At 44.9% G+C, this 22,542-nt stretch overlaps 1 protein-coding gene across 3 annotated transcripts in view; it reads right to left on the bottom strand.

The window, feature by feature from the left end:
* LLGL2 (LLGL scribble cell polarity complex component 2) overlaps positions 1-22,542 on the bottom strand; it is a 63,261-nt gene that overhangs the window by 4,955 nt on the left and 35,764 nt on the right. For all 3 annotated transcript variants that reach the window (XM_074970769.1, XM_074970771.1, XM_074970770.1), the window contains exons 5-21: positions 22,367-22,482; positions 21,469-21,627; positions 19,863-20,025; positions 19,537-19,669; positions 18,312-18,366; positions 17,893-18,047; positions 13,784-14,001; positions 13,170-13,237; positions 11,961-12,114; positions 11,723-11,827; positions 10,261-10,553; positions 9,835-9,988; positions 4,681-4,831; positions 4,061-4,177; positions 2,273-2,439; positions 1,091-1,355; positions 210-363 (exon numbers count right to left, since the gene is read on the bottom strand). In XM_074970769.1, coding sequence (XP_074826870.1) covers positions 210-363; positions 1,091-1,355; positions 2,273-2,439; positions 4,061-4,177; positions 4,681-4,831; positions 9,835-9,988; positions 10,261-10,553; positions 11,723-11,827; positions 11,961-12,114; positions 13,170-13,237; positions 13,784-14,001; positions 17,893-18,047; positions 18,312-18,366; positions 19,537-19,669; positions 19,863-20,025; positions 21,469-21,627; positions 22,367-22,482 — 2,627 coding nt within the window. The remainder of the gene's footprint in view (positions 1-209; positions 364-1,090; positions 1,356-2,272; positions 2,440-4,060; positions 4,178-4,680; positions 4,832-9,834; positions 9,989-10,260; positions 10,554-11,722; positions 11,828-11,960; positions 12,115-13,169; positions 13,238-13,783; positions 14,002-17,892; positions 18,048-18,311; positions 18,367-19,536; positions 19,670-19,862; positions 20,026-21,468; positions 21,628-22,366; positions 22,483-22,542) is intronic.

Here is a 22,542-nt window from a genome sequence, read left to right as displayed (position 1 = left end):
CTTTAAATCTTTAAAGGCCCCGCCTCTTCCGGTTGAGGCCACGCCCCCACTCAGGACTCCGGCATACTGGTAAATCCTTTAAGTTACTTTCACCCCTGAACCAGGGAGACTAGATTTGGAAGTAGAACACCCTTCAAACACAAGCCATAATGGAAAAGCTAATGAGAGAGGTAAGGTGCTCCTACAGAGAGCTTTTTAGCTTGTCCTACCTGGATTTTCTTGTAGCCTTCTCCATGCCAGCTTTGTTGTGCAAGTAGTTGTTTCCTGTAATTTCTGGTGTATCCACAATACATCGGGGCTCAACCAACCATTTGGTAGACAGGGAGAACCTCTCAAACTCTGATGGTGAGATCAGATAAAAACCTAGAGGGGAAAACGTAAAGGGCGTTTGGTTCACAAAAGAATGCATGCTAAGGAGCCAGATTCCAGAATCACAGTCCAAAGGGAAATGAGAGCTAAATATATTCTACTCTCCACAGAAAAGGCATCTTGTTTATACTTCCTCCAAACCAATGCACTGGGGCTTTGGAGAAGAGTATTGCACCTGCCTCATTAAGGGGTCAACCCAGCAACTGAACAACCGATGATTGCTTTGTTCTCTTTTTAAAGCTGTGCGACATGTGTCCGAGACCCTGCAGTTTGAGAGTTTTCAGCTACAACCCCCAGGACAAGAGCCTGAGCAGCACCCTCTCTTTCCATAGTTACACTATGGGTTAGTTCCCTTCCTTTTGGAGATGTGAAAGGGGAAAGTGAGTGGCTTGGGAGGAGCTCTTCCACAGATGCCAGTTTGAAGTGACAGCGTTGTGCACCAGTGACAGGAAGAGCTATCCAGCAGCCTAAGAAGATGCCAAAATACAGAGACGTCTTATTTTGAGGCCTGAGAAGAAATATGGAACACAACGGACACCACCCTCTACAGTGAGGTGAGTTAGCCCCTGATGTCTTTGGATCTGAATGGCTACAAAGAGCATTCAACATGCTCATTATGGAAGCAAAACCAATGCGAAGTTTAAAGAACAGTGAAACAAGGGTTCAGAAGACATGGCAGAGGCAGGTGATCTAGGGGAGCTTACGCTGTTTGTGCCATTACCTTGGCCATATTTGGTGAAGACACAGGAAGCAATGCCACTCACATCTTCCTTACGGATACAGGGGTAGCGGATCTGTAACTTGAGGAAGGGCAGAGAGATGATCTGAATGTCTCCCAGGTTAGTGAGGATGGCCAGGTCATTTTCACTATAATCATCAGTCTTGTAGCTGCCAAAGTTAGCGACTGTCACCTTTCGTACCCTACAGCCTTCCAGAGCGGTCAGCTTGAACTTCAGTTTGGAGCTAACCTTGGGCAGCGTGAATACCTGCCAGGAGAAAAAAAGCCACATAATACACCTCCACGCTGTACACTGCCAACAACCCCAGCTCAGGAATGGTGCTGCTCCCTCCTGCTTTAACAAAGCCTTGATTCATTAAGGAACCTTTGCCCAACAGCATGCACAGAAATGAAGGTCTGAATCTGCCCTCCTGCTTAAAATGAGGCCTGGATATCATGGGATACTGAACAGGCATAAGTGTAGCCAGCCATGGTCTCAACTTCAGGGCCTGTTCCTGCTCTCACTCAAGTCAATGGGAACTTTGCCACTGACATCACTGGAAGAAAATGTAATGCTTCAAATCGCAGACCCTCATTACGACTTCTCTCTTGTCCTCTCAAACCCCTTCCCCTCCAGCCACAAAGGATATCCACAGGGAAAAACTGGGATGAACCCAACAGCCCACTCTACCACATTAAAACGACAAGGAGATCCCCGATAAATTATTCCTAGAGTCTCCTTCCTTAAACCAGTCATGGTTATGTAGCTATTCGGCAAAAGCAGTGAGGACAATTTTTGAACACTTGCCAATTCTCAGTGTCCTTTTTAAAGAGTCATGTCCCCTAAACTATAATCTGCAGAATCTAAAGCTTCTCCCAATGGCCAATTACTGCAGCTGTCAAAGAGTTTTAAATCAATCTACAAACATTCCTATATTCTCCATCTGCATTATACTAAACTCCCACTTCCACTTGTCCATTTCATGTGCCAGTACTGCCCTGACACCAAGTCTATGTTCTGTGGGGCAGGGAGAGTCTTCATTTGTCTGTATGGTGCCAAGCACAAGGGAGCCTGATCCTAGACTGCAGTTCCTAAGAGCTACTGTAATCCATCCCTAGGAGTACAGATCAATACCTTAAAAAAGGGAATTTATATCAGACGAGATGCATGTGGACTGTATTTACCTTAAACTGCTCTTCAGACACCACAAGAAGTTGATGGCTGCCTTGCATATCAGGACTTTTAGAAAGGTCATGTGCTACTTCTAGCGGCTCTGGGAGGGGCGTGCCATGCCCATCCAAGACAAGTATCCCCACAACAGGAGCCCTGTGCATCAGCTGAATTTCCTTGGCTAGACAGACAAGACATGGAGAAGGGTGAGAAAACAGACAGATATGATACCAGCCGAGAGGATGTGACAAGCATAGTGTTAAAACTCTCACACATCCTCTTGAAATGAGACAATGCTGCATTTCTACACCCCATTAGAGTCTTCCATCTAGCAAATTATTTTAATTTTTTTTTTTTTTACAAGAGACCCCTATATGGCTCTTTGTGTTTGCTTCCTTTGCTTATGCACCAGCACCAGTATCTGTAGAAATGTTAGTTAACTGCTTGCCCTAAAGCCATGATTCTAGAAATGACACTTTACCAAGAGTAGTTTCTAAAGCATTTTGATCAGCCATGTTAAAGCCATCCTAGGCTAGAATATGCGTCTAATAATTCAACTGCTTTCATACTGTGTGATCAAACAGCTTTAGAATCCAGTTTAACTAGAATGGGCATTTAAACTGAATTCAAACATTGTTTCCAAATTCCAACTGACAAGGGTTTAAGAAATGTATAAATGGATTAGGCTGTTATTGTAGGTTTCCCCAAAGCACCCATCAATATGTTGTCTGAGACCACTACTGATACGCACCCATCCAAGCAAGTGGTATTTGAAGCAGGAATAATTAAATGATGCTGGTCACCTAATGTACTTTTGCTCCGAACTAACACCTCCTGGATTAGCACCACAGGCAAAAGCACACAATGGTGATACAGTTGTTTTCAAAACAGTCACAGTTAGTGTATGGAAGCTCCAAAGAGTCACCTTTTAGAGATAATTTTAGGCAAAGTCCATGGACGACTCTGGCCTATAAAGTAGGGTCTTTGCCTCCTAATTAAGTGCACAAGGTCAAATGAGTTTTAAATGAGCAAGACAGCAGATTCCCACTGTTGCCGTGTTGGATAGAACTGGCTCATTTTAACCGATACACATGTACTATTAATGGTGGAGCGAAAGGATATAATGGGCCCCCCATCAGAATGATAAACTAGAAAGTGAGGGGTGGGGGCGAGAAAATGTCTTGTTGGCAGAGTTCAGTGGCTGAGTATAGGGGCAGTGCCTTCACTATCAGCTTAATGGGAATGAAAACTAAAGAGGTTCAGGGGACAGAAGAACCCATTTACAATAGAACCTCAGAGTTATGAACACCAGAGTTACGAACTGACCAGTCAACCACACACCTCATTTGGAACCAGAAGTACACAATCAGGCAGCAGCAGAGACCAAAAAAAAAAAAAAAAAAAAAGCAAATACAGTACAGTTCTGTGTTAAATGTAAACTACTAAAAAAGGGAAAGCAGCATTTTTCTTCTGCATTGTAAAGTTTCAAAGTTGTATTAAGTCAATGTTCAGTAGTAAACTTTTGAATGAACCACCATAATGTTTTGTTCAGAGTTACGAACAATCTCCATTCCCAAGGTGTTCATAACTGAGGTTCTACTGTATAATCAAAAGCTGAACTCCGAGCTACTATTGGTCAAAACGTAATCCGATCTCTCCTCCTGGCCAACCATAATGTTTCCAAGTCATCTTGCTCTCCATTTATAACTAACAGCTTTGCAGCTTTCTAGCAGTACATAACAGCAGCCTCTCTGATCCCATTAGGGCTGTTTCACAAGTTCCCACCAGTGAGTGATACTCACCCTGCTCTGCCTTGACAGGCTCATCCATCCTTCTCTCCGCTGGTGGAACACGCAAACAGAACGCATAGACCGTGCCTCCATTGGTGCCTGCCCACAAGGAGGGGCAGTGGCGAGAACCTGGACCAGGGATAAAGCCCATGAGCAGCGTGTTTCCAGGAATTTTCAAACGTGATGGAATGGTTCTACTGTCTGTATGCAAATGTGTATGCTCACAGTAACCCAAGCGCATACGTGATGAGAGGGAAATTCAAATGTAGTATCAGTTTGGTATCTGATGCATCCCCAGCAGGATTAAGAGGAACCACATCCTCTCCTCGCCAGGGGATTGACTTTTGGCAGTCAGAGGTGAAGAGACTATGAACGGTGTTTAAGGCCAAAGAAGCTTCATCCTATTTGAAAACCACATACTTCAAATTCTCCCCCAAGAAGGTGAACTTGTTTAGTCATGGGTCAATCAGCAGCTGGCAGTGATCATACAGAACAGCTCTGCTCTCACTCATTTACTTTGGCTCTAGACTGAATAGTTTCAGTGCTACAGGGAGTACACCAAGGGAGTGCTGGGTCTATAATCTAGACGAACATAGTGCAGAGCGTGGCGGCGGAGCGCTCCTTCTACTCACTGTCTCTCAAAAAGGTGTCTGCGAAGTACAAGGTGCGCACAAAGCCAGTGAAGGAATCTTCTGCGGACCGCGCTTCGATCTTCCTCTGGATTGGAGCCAGTTCCATCTCCTGTAATGCATCTTGGTCAAACCTGGAATTCGCCTCTTGCACCTTCACATGAAGAACAGAGGGGATGAGGCAAGTTCTCTCAGACATAACATTTCTCTTTCCTCCTCCTCAACAATCCCTTCTAGCATAGGAGAGGCAGCAAGTAGGGATTAACAGATGCTGGTAAATTAAGGTTACTTACTTGTAACCCAAGTTCTTCAAAATGGACTCTGCATATTCACACTAGCAGGATGTTCCAGCCCAGGCCTGTGCATCTCATAAGTGTGAATGTGCAGAGGCTATTCAGTCTACCTGAATCCTACAGAAAGATGAGAATTACATTTTCATTTCCTTAACTCCCTCCTGCATATTCAAAGAAAACTGCATTTCTCCAACACTGGCCACTTTTGCTAGTGCAATAGGCTGAGCAGAGGGAGCACTGGACTTCCATTTTTGCTTGTGGTGTTGTAGCTGTATTGGTCCCAGGATATGAAAGAAACCAGCTGGGGGAGGTAATATCTCATTAGATCAACTTCCATTGGTGAAGTTTTATTGGACCAACCTCTATTGAGAAGACAAGCTATACAGCCCCTGAAATCCAACCACCAAATAGTGACCAAGCCAGCAGACAAATGGGATGACATCATAGTCCTCAACCATGACGACTACATAAACAAGGCCAACTGACGACCCTGACACCACTTCCCATAAAGAACTCAAAGACAACCCCACACCACAATTCACATAGGATTAAGGATATCATCAAATCCTTCCCCAGACAACTCCAAGAGAAACACTACCACCTCATCCCCCATGAACACATGCCAGGGATCTTATACATGCCTCCCAAGAAACACAAACAAGGGAACCCAGGCAGACCCAACATATCTGGCCATGGCGCTCTTACTCAGGAAATATCAGGACTCATAGAAATCATCCTCAAACCACTCACCACACAAAAGGGCCAGCTTCCTCCAGGACATAACCTACTTCTTCCACAAACACCACAACACCACCAAGCTCTCTCAGATCATCATATTGGCCAACGGATATCACTTCCCTATACACCAACAACCCTCATGACGACGACATCATCACTGTCTGCCTCAAATATCTACAAGAAAATGGACAACACTCAAATATCCACCCCAAACACATTGCCAAACTCATCCATTTCATCCTCACCCATAACAACTTTATATTCAACAAAAAACAATTTGTCCAAACCATGCAAACAGCCATGGGTACTAGGATGGTTCCCCAATATGCCAACCTCTTCATAGGCCACCTTGAGGAAGAACTTCTGGACCATGCTCCACAAAACCAATGACAAACCTGAGATACATTGATGATATTTTCATCTGCTGGACAGATGACCTAAACTACCTCAGATTTCCACCACAACTTGAACCACCACCACCCACCCACCCAACTCTACAATGCTCCCGCACCAGCATCAACTTCCTGAACACCACTATCAGCTTCAACAGAACCCTCTCGCAGATCCAGCAACCAATCCAGATACGCCAAGAAATCAATTATCTACAGCCAGGCACTCAGGTACCACAGAATTTGCTCTGATGGGAAAATCCAGGATACACATGTTAACACACTTAAAATCACCCTCACCAAACTTCTTTATCAGAGAAGTAGATCACACCACGGAACAGGGTAACCCTAATTCCCTGAGAGCACCTGCTTCAATTTAGAAAAAAAAGCCACTGACTGCACATCCCTAGTTATCACATACCACCCCATACTGGAACCCATATGGGGTATCAAATAATTGCCACTCATACTTGATGGGGACCACATCCTAAAAAAAAAAAAAAAAATCTTTCCCAAATCCCCTTTTCTGACCTTCAAACAACTCATCAGAAGCAAGCTCCTCACCGACCAGAATACACCAACTCAAACCAGTACCAGACACTGCCTTAACATATGCAAAACCTGCAGTCTTATATTCACTGCTATAATGATCAACACTCCACAAAACACACCTTTCAAGATCCACGGTGCCTACACATGCCTATCACATGTGGTGCACCTTATCTGGTGAATCAAATGCCCCAACAACTATGTGGGTGAAACAAGACAATCACTATGCTCTCGAATGACCTCGGATAAAAGACAAAAATCATCATCATCATATCTGGGAGTGAATACTTTTCACAAAATGAACACTCCATATCTGGCCTCTCAGTCCAATTTGTCAAAGGAAGCCTGCACAACACCTTGAAAGACAAGCCTGGGAGTTTAAATTCATAACTCTGCTGGACACCAAAAATCATGGACTCAGTAGCGAACCTGGCTTTCTATCTCATTACAACAATCTGTAACTCATTAATTCTCCTTTGTTCTATGACTGCAGAAGTATTAATTGCGTACGTCATTTTGAATGGTTTCTTGCAACGTTAACTCCTTATACTTAACAATCTGTTCCACCTTGTGTTAGCTGTGACACTGATGATCTTTCCCAGACCTGAAGAAGAGCTCTGTGGAGCTTGAAAGCTTGTCCCTCTCACCAGCAGAAACTGGTCCAATAAAAGCGATTACCTCAGTTACCTTGTCTCTCAAAGACATCAAGTAGTTACCTTTAGAGAGAGTCTTCCTCTCTAGAGGGGAATTTAACTTTGGGTATAAAGCCTCCCTCAATCTCCCCTGGAAGATTTCTCCTCCCCTACACTATCTGTTTATAGTGTAGGGGAGGAGAAAGGCAGTGGCAAGCAAGTGAAGGAAAATGCCCAACTTTGGTCCTTGACTAATTTCTATATTTTATTAATATTTTTATTTCAACTCCGGACAGAGCGTTTTGCCAGATAAAGATCCAAAACAGAGTTAGTCAAGTGTTCTATATCTAATAGTTACTCCTGGGGGAATTCTGCACCACTGTGTGTGCACATAATTAATGAGCCACACATTTTTTTTCCCGCAAGAAAAGAAACTGCAGTTCCACCTTTCACCCACCAGAAAGAGCTGTGGTGATAGAACAGAGCAGGACGTCCCAGCAAGTAAGGGAAGAGAAAGAGCCTGTCTTCTTCACAGTGCCTGTTGGGCCAGGTCAAGAGGCAGGGGCTGTAGGGAGACAGACAGTGTGGGGCTGCTGGGCGGGGGCGGGGGTTGGGGGGGTGTTGTCAGATGGGCTCATAAGGGCTAGTCAGGAGGAGAGACTGGGGCAGGGGCTGAGCGGGAGTGGAGGTGCAGGGCCACATGGAGACAGGGGGGTGACTGAATGGGGGCACAGAGACACATGGGGACAGTGGGAGGGGGTGCAGGACCACATGGAGATGGGTTAGGGTGTCTGAGTGGGGGTGGAGGAACACATGGGGACAGGGGGTGCAAGGACACATGGGGGTACAGGGACACATGTGCCTGACTGAATGGGAGAGGCTGGGGTTAGCAAGGGTCTACATGGGGGAAAGCTTCCTAACAATCCCTTCCCATCCCCCCCCCAAACCTATTCCATACTTTTCCCACCCTTACCAAACAATCCTCCAAGTTCACACCCAGCAATTACTTCCCTCTCCCTCAGCTCCTCCATTACCCCTGACTCCCCCCCAAGCCTTTGCACTGCTTCTCAGGGGTGCAGGAAATATGGTTCCATATTGTAGTTTAAATTATTTATTACTCAGTTCTGTACTAATATGCCTAGTAAGGAATCTGTTTGTCAAAAAACATTTCCTGAATCTTTTTTCCTGTATTGTTACAGAAATATTTGCTGACTGGTATTTTGAAATAAATGACCAAAAATAACTGAAACTGGTGTGATTATACTGTGTTATTTTGACAAATAAAATATACAGAATTTGAAAATATTGTGTGCAGAATTTTTAATTTTTTTGGCACAGAATTCCCCCAGGAGTAAATAGTTACCAATGTTAGGAGTGACAAGACTGAGGCCGGGTACACTACAGAGTTAGGTTGATGCAAGGCAACTTACGTTGACCTAACTATGTAAGTGTCTACACTAAAATTTCACTCCCGCCGATGTAACTGCCCTGCTATGCCAACTTATCTTCACCTTCATGAGAGGCATAGAGTCAATGTCGATGTAGTTAGGGTGACTCAGTATCAGTATAGACACTGCGTTGATTATATAGACTGTTACCAGCTTTCAACAGCTATCCCACAATGCCCCGTACTGACAGTACAATTGACACAGGGACTCCTGGTGAGGATGCGCACTGTCAACACTAGGAGCTAAGTCTAGAACGCACAATTACTGTGGCGGCTATATGCCGACCTAAGTTAGGTCAACTTAATTCTGCAGGCTTGCCCTGTGTGCAGGCTATTATGTCAAGCTGCAATTTGTCCAGTAAGGGCAAGTCTACACTACAAAAATAAGTTGACCTGAGTTATGTCGACGTACAGCCACTGCAGAATTGAACTGGTTTTACCACGTCCATACTGTGCTCTTTCTGATCATAGTGCATGTCCTCACCAGGAGCGAGTGCACCAATTTAACTGCCAATGTGGGACATTGTGGGATGGTATCTGAAAGGCAGCAACAGTCGATATAACTGACATTACACTGACACTGTTGACCCAACTATATTGAGTTAAGCACCTCTCATGGAGGTGGAGTAAAGTTGGTATAGTGGAGGAGTTACAATGGTGGGAGATACATTTTAGTGTAGTCGCTTACAGAGTTAGGTCAGAATAAGCGGTCTTACATTGACTTAACTCTGTAGTATAGACCAGACCTAAGACTGAATATTAAGAACATCTGAATTACGCTGCTCTCCCCACCGTGTGGTCCAAGCAGGACTTTACAGGGCTCAGGCTTAGGGCCTGTCTACACAGGGAAGTTAGTGTGCTTTAAATTCACACACTAGCTTACAGCACACAGACTCCCCACAAGTGCACACACTTACTGTGCATGAAGGGTGCCCTGAGGCAGTTTAGCTTAATACGACTCCAAAGTGTATTAAGTGAACACACACAAAGGCACTTCAGTGTGCAGCAAGAGTGTATACATGGGGAGTTAGTGCAGAATAGCTAGTGTGCACCAGCTACTGTGAGCTTACCCACCATATAGACAAGCCCTTAGAGACAGACTAACTCACCTCCCCAGTGACCCCACCACCAGCTCGCCGCTTCCTGCTAGACACCCTGCTTCTCCGGATCCGCCTGAACGACTGCCGGAGAGATTTCTTCAAGGACTTCACCCGAGACAAAGGGCCTTCCAAGGCCAGCTGGTCACTGGGATGCAACGTACATCTAAGACAAAAAAAAGATTTGGCAGGTGAGCTCAGTTGCTTTTCTGACCAGCTGGCTGGCAGTACGGGAGCAACTGGTAGCTAGGTATGTGAACTCTTACTAACAAGCACAGGAGAGACACTCACCCCAGCAGGAGAAGACTTTTCTCTATACCCATTGATCTCCATAAACCAGGAAATACCAACTCTTACTAGGACTGCCTGGAAGTGCTAGCCAGCCAGCTCCCATACCTAGGGAAGTACCCATATCATGCCGGAAAGGAAGAGACTTACTTGACAAAGACCAGTCGTTTCTGCTGGTGATCAAAGAGCCCAAAGCCATGGCTGGTACCAAAGGCCACGAGCTTCCATTCAGAGTGAAGGGCCAGTGACGTGACCACAGCAGGTGGTTGACACTGAACCAGGACAAATGGTTGGAAGCCAGGTTCAAATCGGACAGGCTCATCTCGGGCCTTTAGCCTCTCGTGACCTTTCCACTTATAGCCTTCTTGGTCCTGTAGTAAGTCTGCTTCAGCGTGGTCCACAACATGCTCTGACTCTTCATCATTCAGTTCCATCACCAGTATCTGAGGGAACAGGAATAAGCTTAGAGGCTTTGTGCAATCCTCAGAGCTTTTAGACTCCACCTGATCTCTCGATGGCTTCAATATGCATACTTGTTTCCAGCATGACCACATGCCTCCCCATCTGACTTCTATGACAAATGGACACCCATTTGGCAAAGTTTCCATGAGAACTTTTGCCTCCCATTTTTAAAATTTCTTAATTTGATTAATTATGGTGGCAGCATGACATTCTAGCTACCAAATTTGGTTACTTCAAATCAGACCATCCTAACTCATTCAGTGCTTCCTAAGGAGAGGAGAGGGCTTGGGGGACAAAGCAAAGCACAGGCGCTCATGGTCAGTTTACATGAGAGGAGACACGTTATGTCTTCACGGAAGGAGGATTGTAGCACAGGCTGATGGAAACATTATACAGACACCAAAATGGGGTCTTCTGTCACAGCAATAACACAGGCTCTTGCAAAGAGCAGGAACAAGGGAGACAGCAGAGGTAGTTTACCTTTTTTGGCTGAAATACATAAGGATCATGGGTGTCAGTCACAGAAAAGGGTTACAACAGCATCAAGCTCTGAGAACAGGGAGGGCAAAGAACCATCAGCCCCCTGCTGCAGTTGCACTAGATAGCGAGAAAGCCTCAGGCCGGTTGCCTCCCCAAAGGCTCCCCAGAGGCACAGCAATACCTCCTCCTGTCAGCAGGATTGCGAACTGACCCAGCCACTTTAAATTGTCTCCAAGCTTCTCCGTTATATGAATGTTGCAAGGTGGTTCCACTTACTGATTAGGCACCAGCAACACCAGGATCCAACTGGCTAGCTAGCAGGCAGTGTGCCTGCACAAAATGCAAATAGCGAAGGCGTACAGACAACAGGCAGAGAAAATCCGGGGGAAAGTTTTAAAAAGCTGAAGCATAAAAACCCAGGTAGCTGGCAACTACCTCAGGGCTGAAGGGTCAAATCAGACAGAAGGGGGAGAATACAGTATAGACAAGAAGGAGCTGACAGATAGGGGGACCTTCCACAAAATGGCTCTATTTACAGAGTGAAGAAAACTCACCCCCAGAGGGGAATCAATTTTGTCCTCCATTTCTAGTTTGTGTTGTATTTCCAATGCTAGTCAAGAAGCACTCTTAAAAGCAGACCACCAAAAAATCAGTTTTACGGTTTCAGTACCTGCCCTGCCGTACCAGCTACGGTCAGATAGCCGCTGTATTTACACAGGTAAATCTTCTGGATCCCGAGCCTGGGGTCATCGCTGTAAGGGTCAAAAGAACCAACCTGGTGGATGGAATGTAAAGAGGTCACATCAACACAAGCTGGCCTTAGCACTGCAGCTGCAAAGTGGATAGGCAACAGTAGGAATGCAAACTCTCTAGGTTCAGAAAGTTTACCTGAGTGACTGCCATCTCACCTTACGCAGCGGAGGCCATTCATCCTCACCCAGCGGGTTCATGTTGTCATTGGGATCTGCATCTGTGAGGAAGACCCTCACAGTGCTCAGCTTATAAAGGAGGCGCAAACAAACACCTGAAGCATCCCAAAACCGCACAGTGCCATCCTCATGCCTGATGGGGAAGAGTCAGAAACAAGTCAGTCACTAATAGCTGTCACAGCATGGGGAGAGAGCGGGAGGGAAAGAGGCAGAAAGAGAAAGCAGAATCCCCCATTCTAAGATACCAGCTATTTTAAGGACAGGAGGCACAACCTGAGACATACATGCTAAGGTGTGAAAGCAGTCCTTTTACACATCCCTGAATCCTAGGGAGAATTTTAGTTTGCACTCCTACTGGGTTTTATGAAGCTGATGTTGTAAAATAAAGGATTTACGAACACTGATAGAGCCAGAAATAGGAAAGGAATATTACCTTCAGTTCACCTCCATCCCCTTACTCCTAGTCCGTAGCAACAACAACATTCTGAGTCATGCGTGACTGCTCTGCTAATGCAACTTTGATCTTTCCTGCAGCACCCCTGCACCTCTAAGAAGAGCTAGTTGTGTCAAGAATCCTGACACTGAAAATCCTATAGAATTACCTGGCAGGGATGTTTGAAAAGTGCTGTGAAATTCCAGATGAAAAGCAGTAGAGGGGCAGACTTCTTGTACAACATGGACAGGGAAATCATCTCATTCTAGCACCCAGTGTAACACCAGAAACTGAAATGTCTAGACCCTATGGGTCTGATTGTGCTCATTTGTATCAATTATGTAAAACTGCTGTAACTCCCATAGAGTTATTCTTGATTTATACTGGTGAGGGTGAGACACACTCCTGCAGATATATTGTTCCTGCTGAACTGGCATAATTTGTCTTGACTGTTAGTCTAAATTTCAACGCTGGAATTAGTCAATCTTGGGAAGGGTCAATAGTTTTTTCAGGATGATCAAAGACAGGATGACTTCCTGTCATAAAAGTTATGGCTTAACTGCTCTGACATGCTATAGGTCACTAGCTTTAAATGTCAGCAGTCCAGCTTCAAGAAGTGGTGACCTACTCTCTGCAGAAGAGAGCTCAGGAGTCAAGTCTATTCATGTTACACACTTATGACAGGAACACACGCAATTCAAAAATGGGTAAATCCTGGGCAGGAAGCCTTGATTTTTATCAGTTTAAGCACCTACCCTGTAAGAAGCAGGTCCCTCTGAGGAGGATCTGGAGCCAGGTTGGTGCCACCATCTATCAGCCAGGGCTAAAAAGAAAACACTCTTGAAGACCACACCATGACTGTCTGTGAAATGAGAGTGCAACAGAGCATGCCATAGAGAGGGAGGAGAACAGGAAAGCATGAGCTACAAGGAAAGTGCATCTGTCTGTGCGTATTCTGTTAGCCTTTGTTTGGATTAAGATTAGATGTACTAGTTCTGATCTCATCAGTTGTACTTTCTTCGTTAGGAATTGTTATATTCAAGTTTCCTCTTTAAGAAGCTGCTGTGGCTGAGAGCTCCTGGTTTAGAAGCAGCTTTGCTTGCTAGCACTGACTGCTGGAAACAATCTGAGCTGGAGCTCACTTTTACTAAGAGCTGCTGAAAGCCGGAGAACTAAGTATTTTGACTTCCAAATAGTTGTCTTCACTAAATCGGTGGTCTTTTGGGAGCAGGACTTCTCAGTACTACCACCAACCACAACAGTGCTTCACTTGGCATTCTGCAGCCAGCCGGGCAGAAAAGATACCTACTGAGTATGTTATAATGTTCTTATGTGCATGTGAATGGGTGCATGCTTACAGCTGCCGTACCATATTTGAGTAATGAGAGTTCTGTTTGCTTCCAGCGCTGATCACCCTCTCCCACAGTTTCAGTGGGATATTGGAGACGTGGTGTGAACAGGTGATGGCTGAGCAGTGGAGAGATGCCAGGTACGGAGGATGGACTGCTGGCCAGCCTGTACTCTTTAGGTCTATTACCACCAGCTCTTCTTCGGCTAGCACCACCATAGCAGAGGGGTCATCAAACTCTGTGCAAAGAAAATTCATTGAAACTATTCAACTGGCTTATTCACTGGGTTTTGATAGTGCTTTGATAAGATGATGCACCTAGTGCTTTAATCACAAAATTAGCTACATATGCTCTAACAATAGAAATATGCTTCCTATGGAATAGGTATGAAAATATATTCCCATGAAGCTTCTCCCCACAAACATGATTGTGAACAGCAGTAAATAAATACTCCTCAACTATTTTTGGACTAACCTGCATATTTAGCCAGAAACTCAACACAACAGCTCTCAACAAGTGTGACAAAACCTCAGCAGCATTAATAGAAAGTCCTGCAGAGGGTCAGCCACATTGTTGACCAAATCTGACTCCTAATGTCATTTGGGTACATCTAGACTGCAATAAAAGACCTGTGGCTGTACCTGGGTCAGCTGACTCGAGCCCATGGGGCTCAGGCTGTGGGGCTAAAATTTCACTGGAGACATTCAGGCTCTGGCTCTGAGACCCTCCCCCTTTGCAGGGTCTCAGAGCCTATGCTCCATCCCCAGCCTGAACAGCTACACTGCTGTCTTTAGCCCCACAGCCCGTGAGCCCAAGTCAACTGACCCAAGCTCTGAGACTCAGTGGCGTGGATTTTTTTATTGCAGTGTAGATATACCCAAGAGGCCTTTGACCTACAGTTAGCTAATAATGGCTGGGATGGATTGGTATGTATTCACCCCGGCAATGACTGTTTCAGTGCTCTGTTAAGACCTCAGTCCCTCAAGGCTAAGCTGCTTAAAAGCAGTAATGCAGCAGGTTCTGGGAAATGCTGCGCTACTTGGAATTGACAAATGTTTACATTTCAGCTCTCAGACATCTGAAGCTTCCCTGCTTCTGGTGTGCTGTGCCATCTGCAATGCTTGAAAAGAACATCTCTATACCTGTAACAGCACTACAATTATCAATTACGTACAAAAAGCCGTTAATGCAACCACAAAGCTGAGACTTATAGAATTCCGTATTACTGTATATGGTATTAACACTCAGAAGCTCAACCAGAATTTTGCTCAGGAGGGGGCTCAGATTACTGGCAGCCCCAAATGTGAGTGGCAATGCGACCCTGCGCACCAGGACCATAACACCACTTACTCAACTTTGGCCTGGACAGCCCGTCCTCAGGACAGGGGGCTGGCTAGGCCAAATCTGAATGAGTGGCATTGCGTCCTGGTGCACAGGGTCACAATGCCACTCACTTAAGTAGGGGCCAGACAGCACTCTGTCATCTCGTCATGGGCCCTCTGCGCCCCTCTCCCTTCACTGCACCCTGATATTCATGCTTTTACATATGTTGCACGGCGGCCATGTTACTGACGGGAAAACCAAAGTTGGGCTCTACCCATCATCTAAATTATTTATTAATGCAGGTTTTTCAGCTCTTTAAAGAGCATCATATAAAAACTACATAAGTGCACGTTATTTCAGTGGGAAATCTAACAAAGTGAACACAGCTGCATTCACATCAACGCAGCCCACTTATCATACCCCAAACAGATCTCCTTGGCCATCTCTCTGCTCACAACTCTATTTGGATTAGTTTTCCACCATTAATTCACCTCCTGCTCACTTGTCTGACCATCTGAAGTATAAGACTCACAAGTAACAAAATCTCCTAAACAAACCCTACAAGATACTCAGTGTATTAATATTTGCTTTAAGTGCATTATTTCTCTACCTCACACTGGGTTAGGAGTCAGGTGATCTGGGTTGTACTTCTGGCTCTGGCCTGCTGAACAACCCTAGTCTAGTCACTTCTGTGACAGTTTCTCCATATATAAAGTGGTGGTGGGGATACAATATAAAAAGAACTAAGTGTTTTGTTATTTTGCTCCTCAGTCTGCTGTCCTTCACTGTGCCTAATTGAGATAAACTCTGCAGGGCAACGACCCAGTCTCTTGTACATCCATAGAGCACCATGCAGCTATAAGCACTATATAAATATAGTGGGCACTGCACCTTGGTACAGCATTAATAGTATGGGCAGTACACTGTAGATGCACAGTCTAACAGTACAGGCAATAGTGTGTTACGCATGTGTCTCCCATCCATCCACCCACCAACAGCTGGAAACAAACAGGAACATCCAATCTGCATGTTTATTTTTTTAAAAGTATTCTCAGTCTAAAGATGGGGGAAGGGGAAGAGCTGCCTTCTAGAATCATGCTGCTATACACAAGCTTCACACTCATTCATTTAAGTGGCTTTGGGATATAGCCACCCCTCGCTACTTCCATCATGAAGAACACTCTACGGGGCACGTAAGGTGAGCTGGGCAGATCCACTAGTATTAGGCACTCAGCCACAAGGAAGCTTGCTGACCACAGACACGACATTTAGTTGTAAATAACTTCCTGGTCTGAAGTGCTGCAGCTACAGCTTCCTCTAACAGCTCCTGCGTGCACACATTAGAAACACAGGCAAACTGGATTGCTCAATTCTTGGGCAGTACAAGCTAGGTAGCTTGAAGTTATTTCAGGCTAAAGCCTCTTAATTCACATCCAGGAATTGTGTTTAGAAGTGTCAAGTGTGATCATAAAACTGATTATTCCAACTTCAAATATATTCTCTTGTCAGCATCTCAGAGCCGACACCTGCAAGGTTAAAAAAAAATTGGCTCATGTGCTTCTATAGGACGTATAAAGGAGGACCGAAAGCTTGTCTTTTAAAATAAGAAATTCAGGTCTTGTCTATCCTGGAAGACACTGTAACCTTATCTGTAATAGGTAGTATAGTGTCAACAAGGTTATAGTGACAAACATCCTTCCTGCTTTCATCATACATCAAAAAGAAGCAATTAAAGTCCAACTGAAAAAAATCCTTTAAAGCCATGGAAACAGCTACAGTGTTTAGTTTCCAAACTAGATGTCTGCTTCTCCAAGACATCTATCTATTAAAACTGGAAGTCTTCTCTGTATTACAGACCACCATAAATGAAAAACCTAGCAAGGCTAAATAGCACATGACAGGAGAGAGTTGCTCACAAAACCCCCCGAGGCACTTAGTTTTGCAATTCACTCAACCATTTTTATTTTTTTTTAAACAGTGTATTTCTGTAACTTAAAATAACTAAGTTGACATCTGTTTTGAAGGCGAGATCAGTAGCAATAGTGAAATGGGCAGGAGAACCAGAAAGGTTTTGGGGAAAGAGTCAGGTGGGGGTTGGATCATTGACACATTCAGATCTGATGGATAAAGAGAGGAAGTGATTCCAGGTATTGCAAACTTAGGTAGCAAAGGCTCCACATTGCTAGCAGGAAAAGGAGAAGCTATGGGACATGCTGATTGGGAGCTGGTGGAACAAATACGATTGAGTCATTTCTAAGCTGTATAAAAAAATGTAAACATTTGTGCTGGCCAGCAGAGAATTAATAAAATGCTTTGTATACCGACCCTTAGTTGTAACCTTACCCTTTGTTCGTATGCTATATGGAGCCTCATGTCAGAAACCCAGACACTAATTAAGAAAGCTACTCACTCCCAGTCTGAGATTGTTTTTTTTAATTACAGTCCCCTTTGATGCGCTGTCTCTTAATGGAAATATTCAGAACTGGATCTTGTAACTTAATCATGCCCCATGTCCAGCCTTGCTCTGTTTCCATGAGCTGATAAGAGTGTGAACAATAATACAACAAGTGGGTTTTAGTGGGTGCTTACGAAGTTTGTAGCTGATCCATCACTGCTGCCAGTATTTCACACTTCACTTATAAATTGCATCTTTAGACATTTAAAATGATACAAAACAACTCAACACAAGCAAAACAGTGCTTTGCATCTAAGCTGCTACTTGTCATGTCCAGAATCTCCACCCATAGAGCAACTCCAGGCTGCCCCTGACTCTTCAGAAGAGAAGGGGCACCTTCTCAACACATACCTGCAGCAGGATCTGCATTGCAGATGACAAAGAAGTCTATCACCCGCGATGTAAAGTCAAAGGCAGTCTGCTGGCTGCCATGGATGACAGAGATACTGTGCCGGTCACCATAGCTAGCCCGGGGCATCCCTCCTTGGAATATAATGTAAGGTAGCCTTAAAAACAAAGACACACAACGTTTGTGCTCTCTTTAGAGTCCATCTATTTCACCAAAAACTTATTAACTGAGAAAGTCTAAGGCCCCAATGTTTGACAAAGGCTCCTTACAGTGTTACTCAAAAGGGGCTACATGTGAGAGACCAGTGTAGTCAGCAACGGATTACAAGAAAACTTGTGCTTCCCTACCCCCAACCCCTTTATTATTTTAAGCATCTCTTGTAAACAGTAGGTGGGAGGGAAATGAATAACTGAGAACCTACCCATTCTTTGTCGTCTGCCAATAAATCTTGGAAATGGCCTTGCAAGGGAAAGGACCTAGGATGACAGATTTACAAAGTTACCACAATTGTAAGATGCATCTTCCATTAGGTGGCGTTCATATTTCTAGCAAGGGGAAGCAGAGTGGAAATTGAAGGCCATTTTTAATTATTCTGCTTGATAGTGACAGAAGTGCCAAATACATGGTAGGGCCACACGAGCTGAACAGTATGTGGAGCAGTGGCACCTCACTGTGCTGAACTCAGAGAAGCAGTACTTTCTCTAGGAGATGCCATTTCTAGTAGTATTATTCAGTGCAAAGAAGGCTAAGGCCAAAGGGTAGCTGACTTGTATTGCTGTTAGTAATGCAGTTCTGGTTACTATTACCTCTGCATTAACCAGAAGTGCCTCAATTTCCAGCACTCTCTTCTGGTTAACGCAGGGGTGATAGTAAGCTCTAAAGGCCAGGTCAGGCCAATATGGAGGCCTCCATATGGCAAAAGGAAAAAGTCATCCTCTTTTGAGGAGTTTCAGCCAACAAGAGGCATCACTTCCTCTTTAGCACTGAAGTACCAGACCAGAGAAGAAATTCAACTAGCTGGTAACTGGATTGGCTGGCTATATGGATACTTAGGGCAGCTTGCTATTACATAAGTATAAATGTATATATGTATAAAAGCCTGTGTAACTTCCTGCTCTGGGTACAGGATTTGAGATTCTAATCTCCCTGTACCTTTTTGAAGCTTCAAATAAACTTTTCTGCTTCTCCACCTCGTTGTAATTATTGAGTGAAGCACACCGGGTAACGAACCCCTGCTGTTGTTTTGCCTCTCGGCACTGCGTGCCAGCAACAAGCTGGACACCTGACTCAGAACAAGGAATAAAACTGAATCCCTAGCTCCTTTCCCGATCATGTGAGCTATGCTTCTGTACGCAGATTTTTACCTCCTGCTCATCTATGCTCAGTACAGACATTCAGGTAGACATCCTTGCTTCAGCAGAGTTCAAAGCCAAAGCAAACTGGATTTAAGAGACCCTTTTGAGTTAAGATGTTTAATGCCCATTGGGGCAACAGCTCTGCATTGCGCTGCCATGACTACACACCAGGGGAGAGCTTGTCTCCGAGATCCCAGAGGGGCTTGAAGCAACTTTGAATTTAAGAGCAGTTCAACAAAAGCAGTTTAAGCCTCAGCACAGAAGCAGTTTGTTTCTATCACACATACTGACCATAAGGCACTTTGCTTTCCAGGGGCTCAGGCTGCCTGTTATCATTGGATACTGGCCACTGGGCATAACTTCCATCATAATGGCAGCTAATGATTTGACGGCCATCCTTCTGCCAAAAGAGGTTCTCCAGTTGCTAGGGAGGAAGAGACACAGAATGACCGACATCCAGAGAATCTTTAACCCTTCCAGAACCGGAATATACATTCATAAGAGCGAAATAACGGAGTTAGCTCTCCCTGTACCTCCTGGATCTATTTCTTCAGAGAACCCTGGAGAGAGGGGGGCTCACCTTCCTCATGCCCAATGATTTCAGCCCTCATTAATACCTGACTGCCCAGGAAGTGGTGCGACACTCTTTTGTTATGCACGTCCCAGAGGATAATGAGGCCCCTGCTGTATCCAATCAGAATCTGGCCAGGGTTCCTGGGATGCTCCCGTAACGCTTCAACCAATTCAAACGACCGCCTGTTACGATAGTCTTCTGGCACCCTGGGCAAAATGCGGAGAAAAATTAATCCACGTGCACCTGCCTATGACAGCCACATTGACAGCGTAAGTATGGGAGAGAAACATGCTGGGAAGGACAGGGAAGGTGAAACTCTTAGAAGGGTGAGAACAAGCATGGCATCTTTTAAAACTCAGCCAAGATCCTTACGATTTGCAGGGCATTAAGCAAGGAAACTACTGTGGAGGCTCTAAATGAGAGGACCTCCTTGCCCAGTCCTACCATCAGAAGGGGAAATCAGATGCCTGTGATGAAATCTACAGCAGGAAGCCCACAAAGTGGGGAGTAGAAAGGATGTGAGCTATCTCCCTCTCCAGTCCCACTGACAGGGGCAGGGAAAGAGTGGAGAGGAGAGCCACAGGCAGTGGGATGAAGCTGACACGAGCCTGTTGCCAACCGTTTGTGCTTACAGCCAGCACTGGAAGCAACGCATTCCACAAAATGTGTTTTTTGGTGAGACTCCCACCTCAAAAGGTTACAGGTACATAAGGAATCAGGGCAAAATTTTCTAAAGCATCCAAAGCACCGTAGGAACCTTGGGCATTTTTGAAAATGTTACCCTGAGTTTCTGTAGACATAGGAAAGAGGTAGCAACTTTGCCCATCGCCCATATAAAAAATTAAATGCCTTGTTAAACATTCTGGAACCTTCAAATTAATTAAATATTTGTTGGCGAGACTTGGATACATAATCATGAGTAAGGGTACAATTATGTCACTGAGGTTGCAGAAGTGACAGAATCCATGACATTGGAGCACTGCCGCAGTGGCTGGGGGACCCTGGCGCTCCCCAGCCTCACAGGGCAGTGGAGGATCTCCCCTCCCTCCCCACCAAGCTCCCAGCCGCTGCTGATGGCAGGGGATCCCCCCGCAGCTCCTCACCCCTTGCAGGAGTGGGGGGGCCATAGCTCCCAGCCACTGCATGCAACGGGACAGGGTGCCGGACCCTCCTGCCTCCTCATTTTGTCAGGGATGTTTTTAGTAAAAGTCAGGGACCGGTCATGGCTTCTGTGAATTTTTGTTTATTGCCCATGACCGGTCCATGACTTTTACTAAAAATATCCATGACAAAATTGTACCCTTAATCATGAGGGACTGAGCACTAGATGAGACAGGCACAGCATTTGCAGACCTACTGCATGCTTCCCCTAAATAGTTCTGCAGTGTTCTACAGCACCTCTGCTATAAGTGTCTTGGGTTATTCCTGTCCAGAGAATACCATCTGTATAACGCAGACAAACTAGGGCCCAGAGTAAGGATTTGTCTCTCCAACACCATCCAACATTTGCAGCCTGTAACATTTAATGTAAGTTAGGCTCCAGTGTACAAACTGGAATAAAAAATTGGTTAAGTGCAACACACAAACTTTTCCCTTCTGTCATGCCTATACATGACCAATCCCATTGGTCAATATACCCGTTTGCTCACCGCTGCAGCACTGCCTCAGAGGTGATGGTCCTATCCTCTAACAGTCTGAAGGACGGGAGCTCTACCACAAAGACATTGCCACTCTCTGTGCCAAGGTACAGAACTTCCCGTGATGAATGTGGAAGGACAACCGTTATCTGGGTGGCACTTGGAGGAGATCTGTGAATGCAAAAAGAAACCAGTTAACTGCCTGTGAAGGAGATCAGTTCTAGAGAGAAGCAGCTACGTATTCATTTAAACAGCTCCAACAGAGCCTCAGATGAAAGCTGACCCCTGCTTTACCCATAAGCCATTTGCAAGAGATTCAGTAAGCATTTTGCTGGACAAATGGAGCTTTGAGCCACGATCTTGTTTTTTTTGGAAGCAGAACACCAGCTTTAAAATAAACCTAAAAATAATCCAGAAATGCATTGATAGAGAGCTGTGTGTGTTAGTCACTATTAGGGGGAAACTCATCTAACTACCCACAGGAGCAGAAATAAATAAGTTGTCCAGAAACTGGAAAAAGTTAAACTAGAAATACTGGAATATTTTAAACTGTGGTTTAAATGATTTAGTTAAATCCGTGGACACACTTACTGATGTAAGAGTAGTTACAGGGGTAAGCTCAACATATATGTCAGGTTTAAATTGATTTGAGTGAGTATACAGAGTTGCACAGATTTAAACTAAATGTATTTTAAAAATAGACCTTTAAATTGGTGCACCTTTGTATTCAGATGAGGCCTCATTCAAATCCTGTTGACACCAATGGAAAACACCCCTATTGACTTCAGTCGAAAGGTGGATTGGGCCCTAAATCAGGGCACTGTGAACTAAGCCATGTCAGAGTGCACTTCATGAACTGCTGTGTGGGTGGCACAGGAAGGAGAGAAAGAGCAATATTAGAGCACAATACCCAGGAGGCCCCCGAAGTGTGAAGCGTTGCTCCTCCTGCAGCTCAGATGCCCCACTATGCTGCTTCAGGCTCCAGAGATGCAAGCTGTTATCATCCAGCAGTGTCACCAGCTGGCACTAAAATCAAGAGACATGATCATAAGGAAAGCAACCTATTTAAAAGCAGTATTCTAAGTC

This window comes from Natator depressus, chromosome 14 (genome assembly GCF_965152275.1).
Source record: "Natator depressus isolate rNatDep1 chromosome 14, rNatDep2.hap1, whole genome shotgun sequence".
In the NCBI taxonomy this organism is placed as follows: domain Eukaryota; kingdom Metazoa; phylum Chordata; order Testudines; family Cheloniidae; genus Natator; species Natator depressus.
The sequence above is the reverse complement of the archived record's forward strand: the minus strand, read 5'-3'. Positions and strand labels throughout refer to the sequence as shown.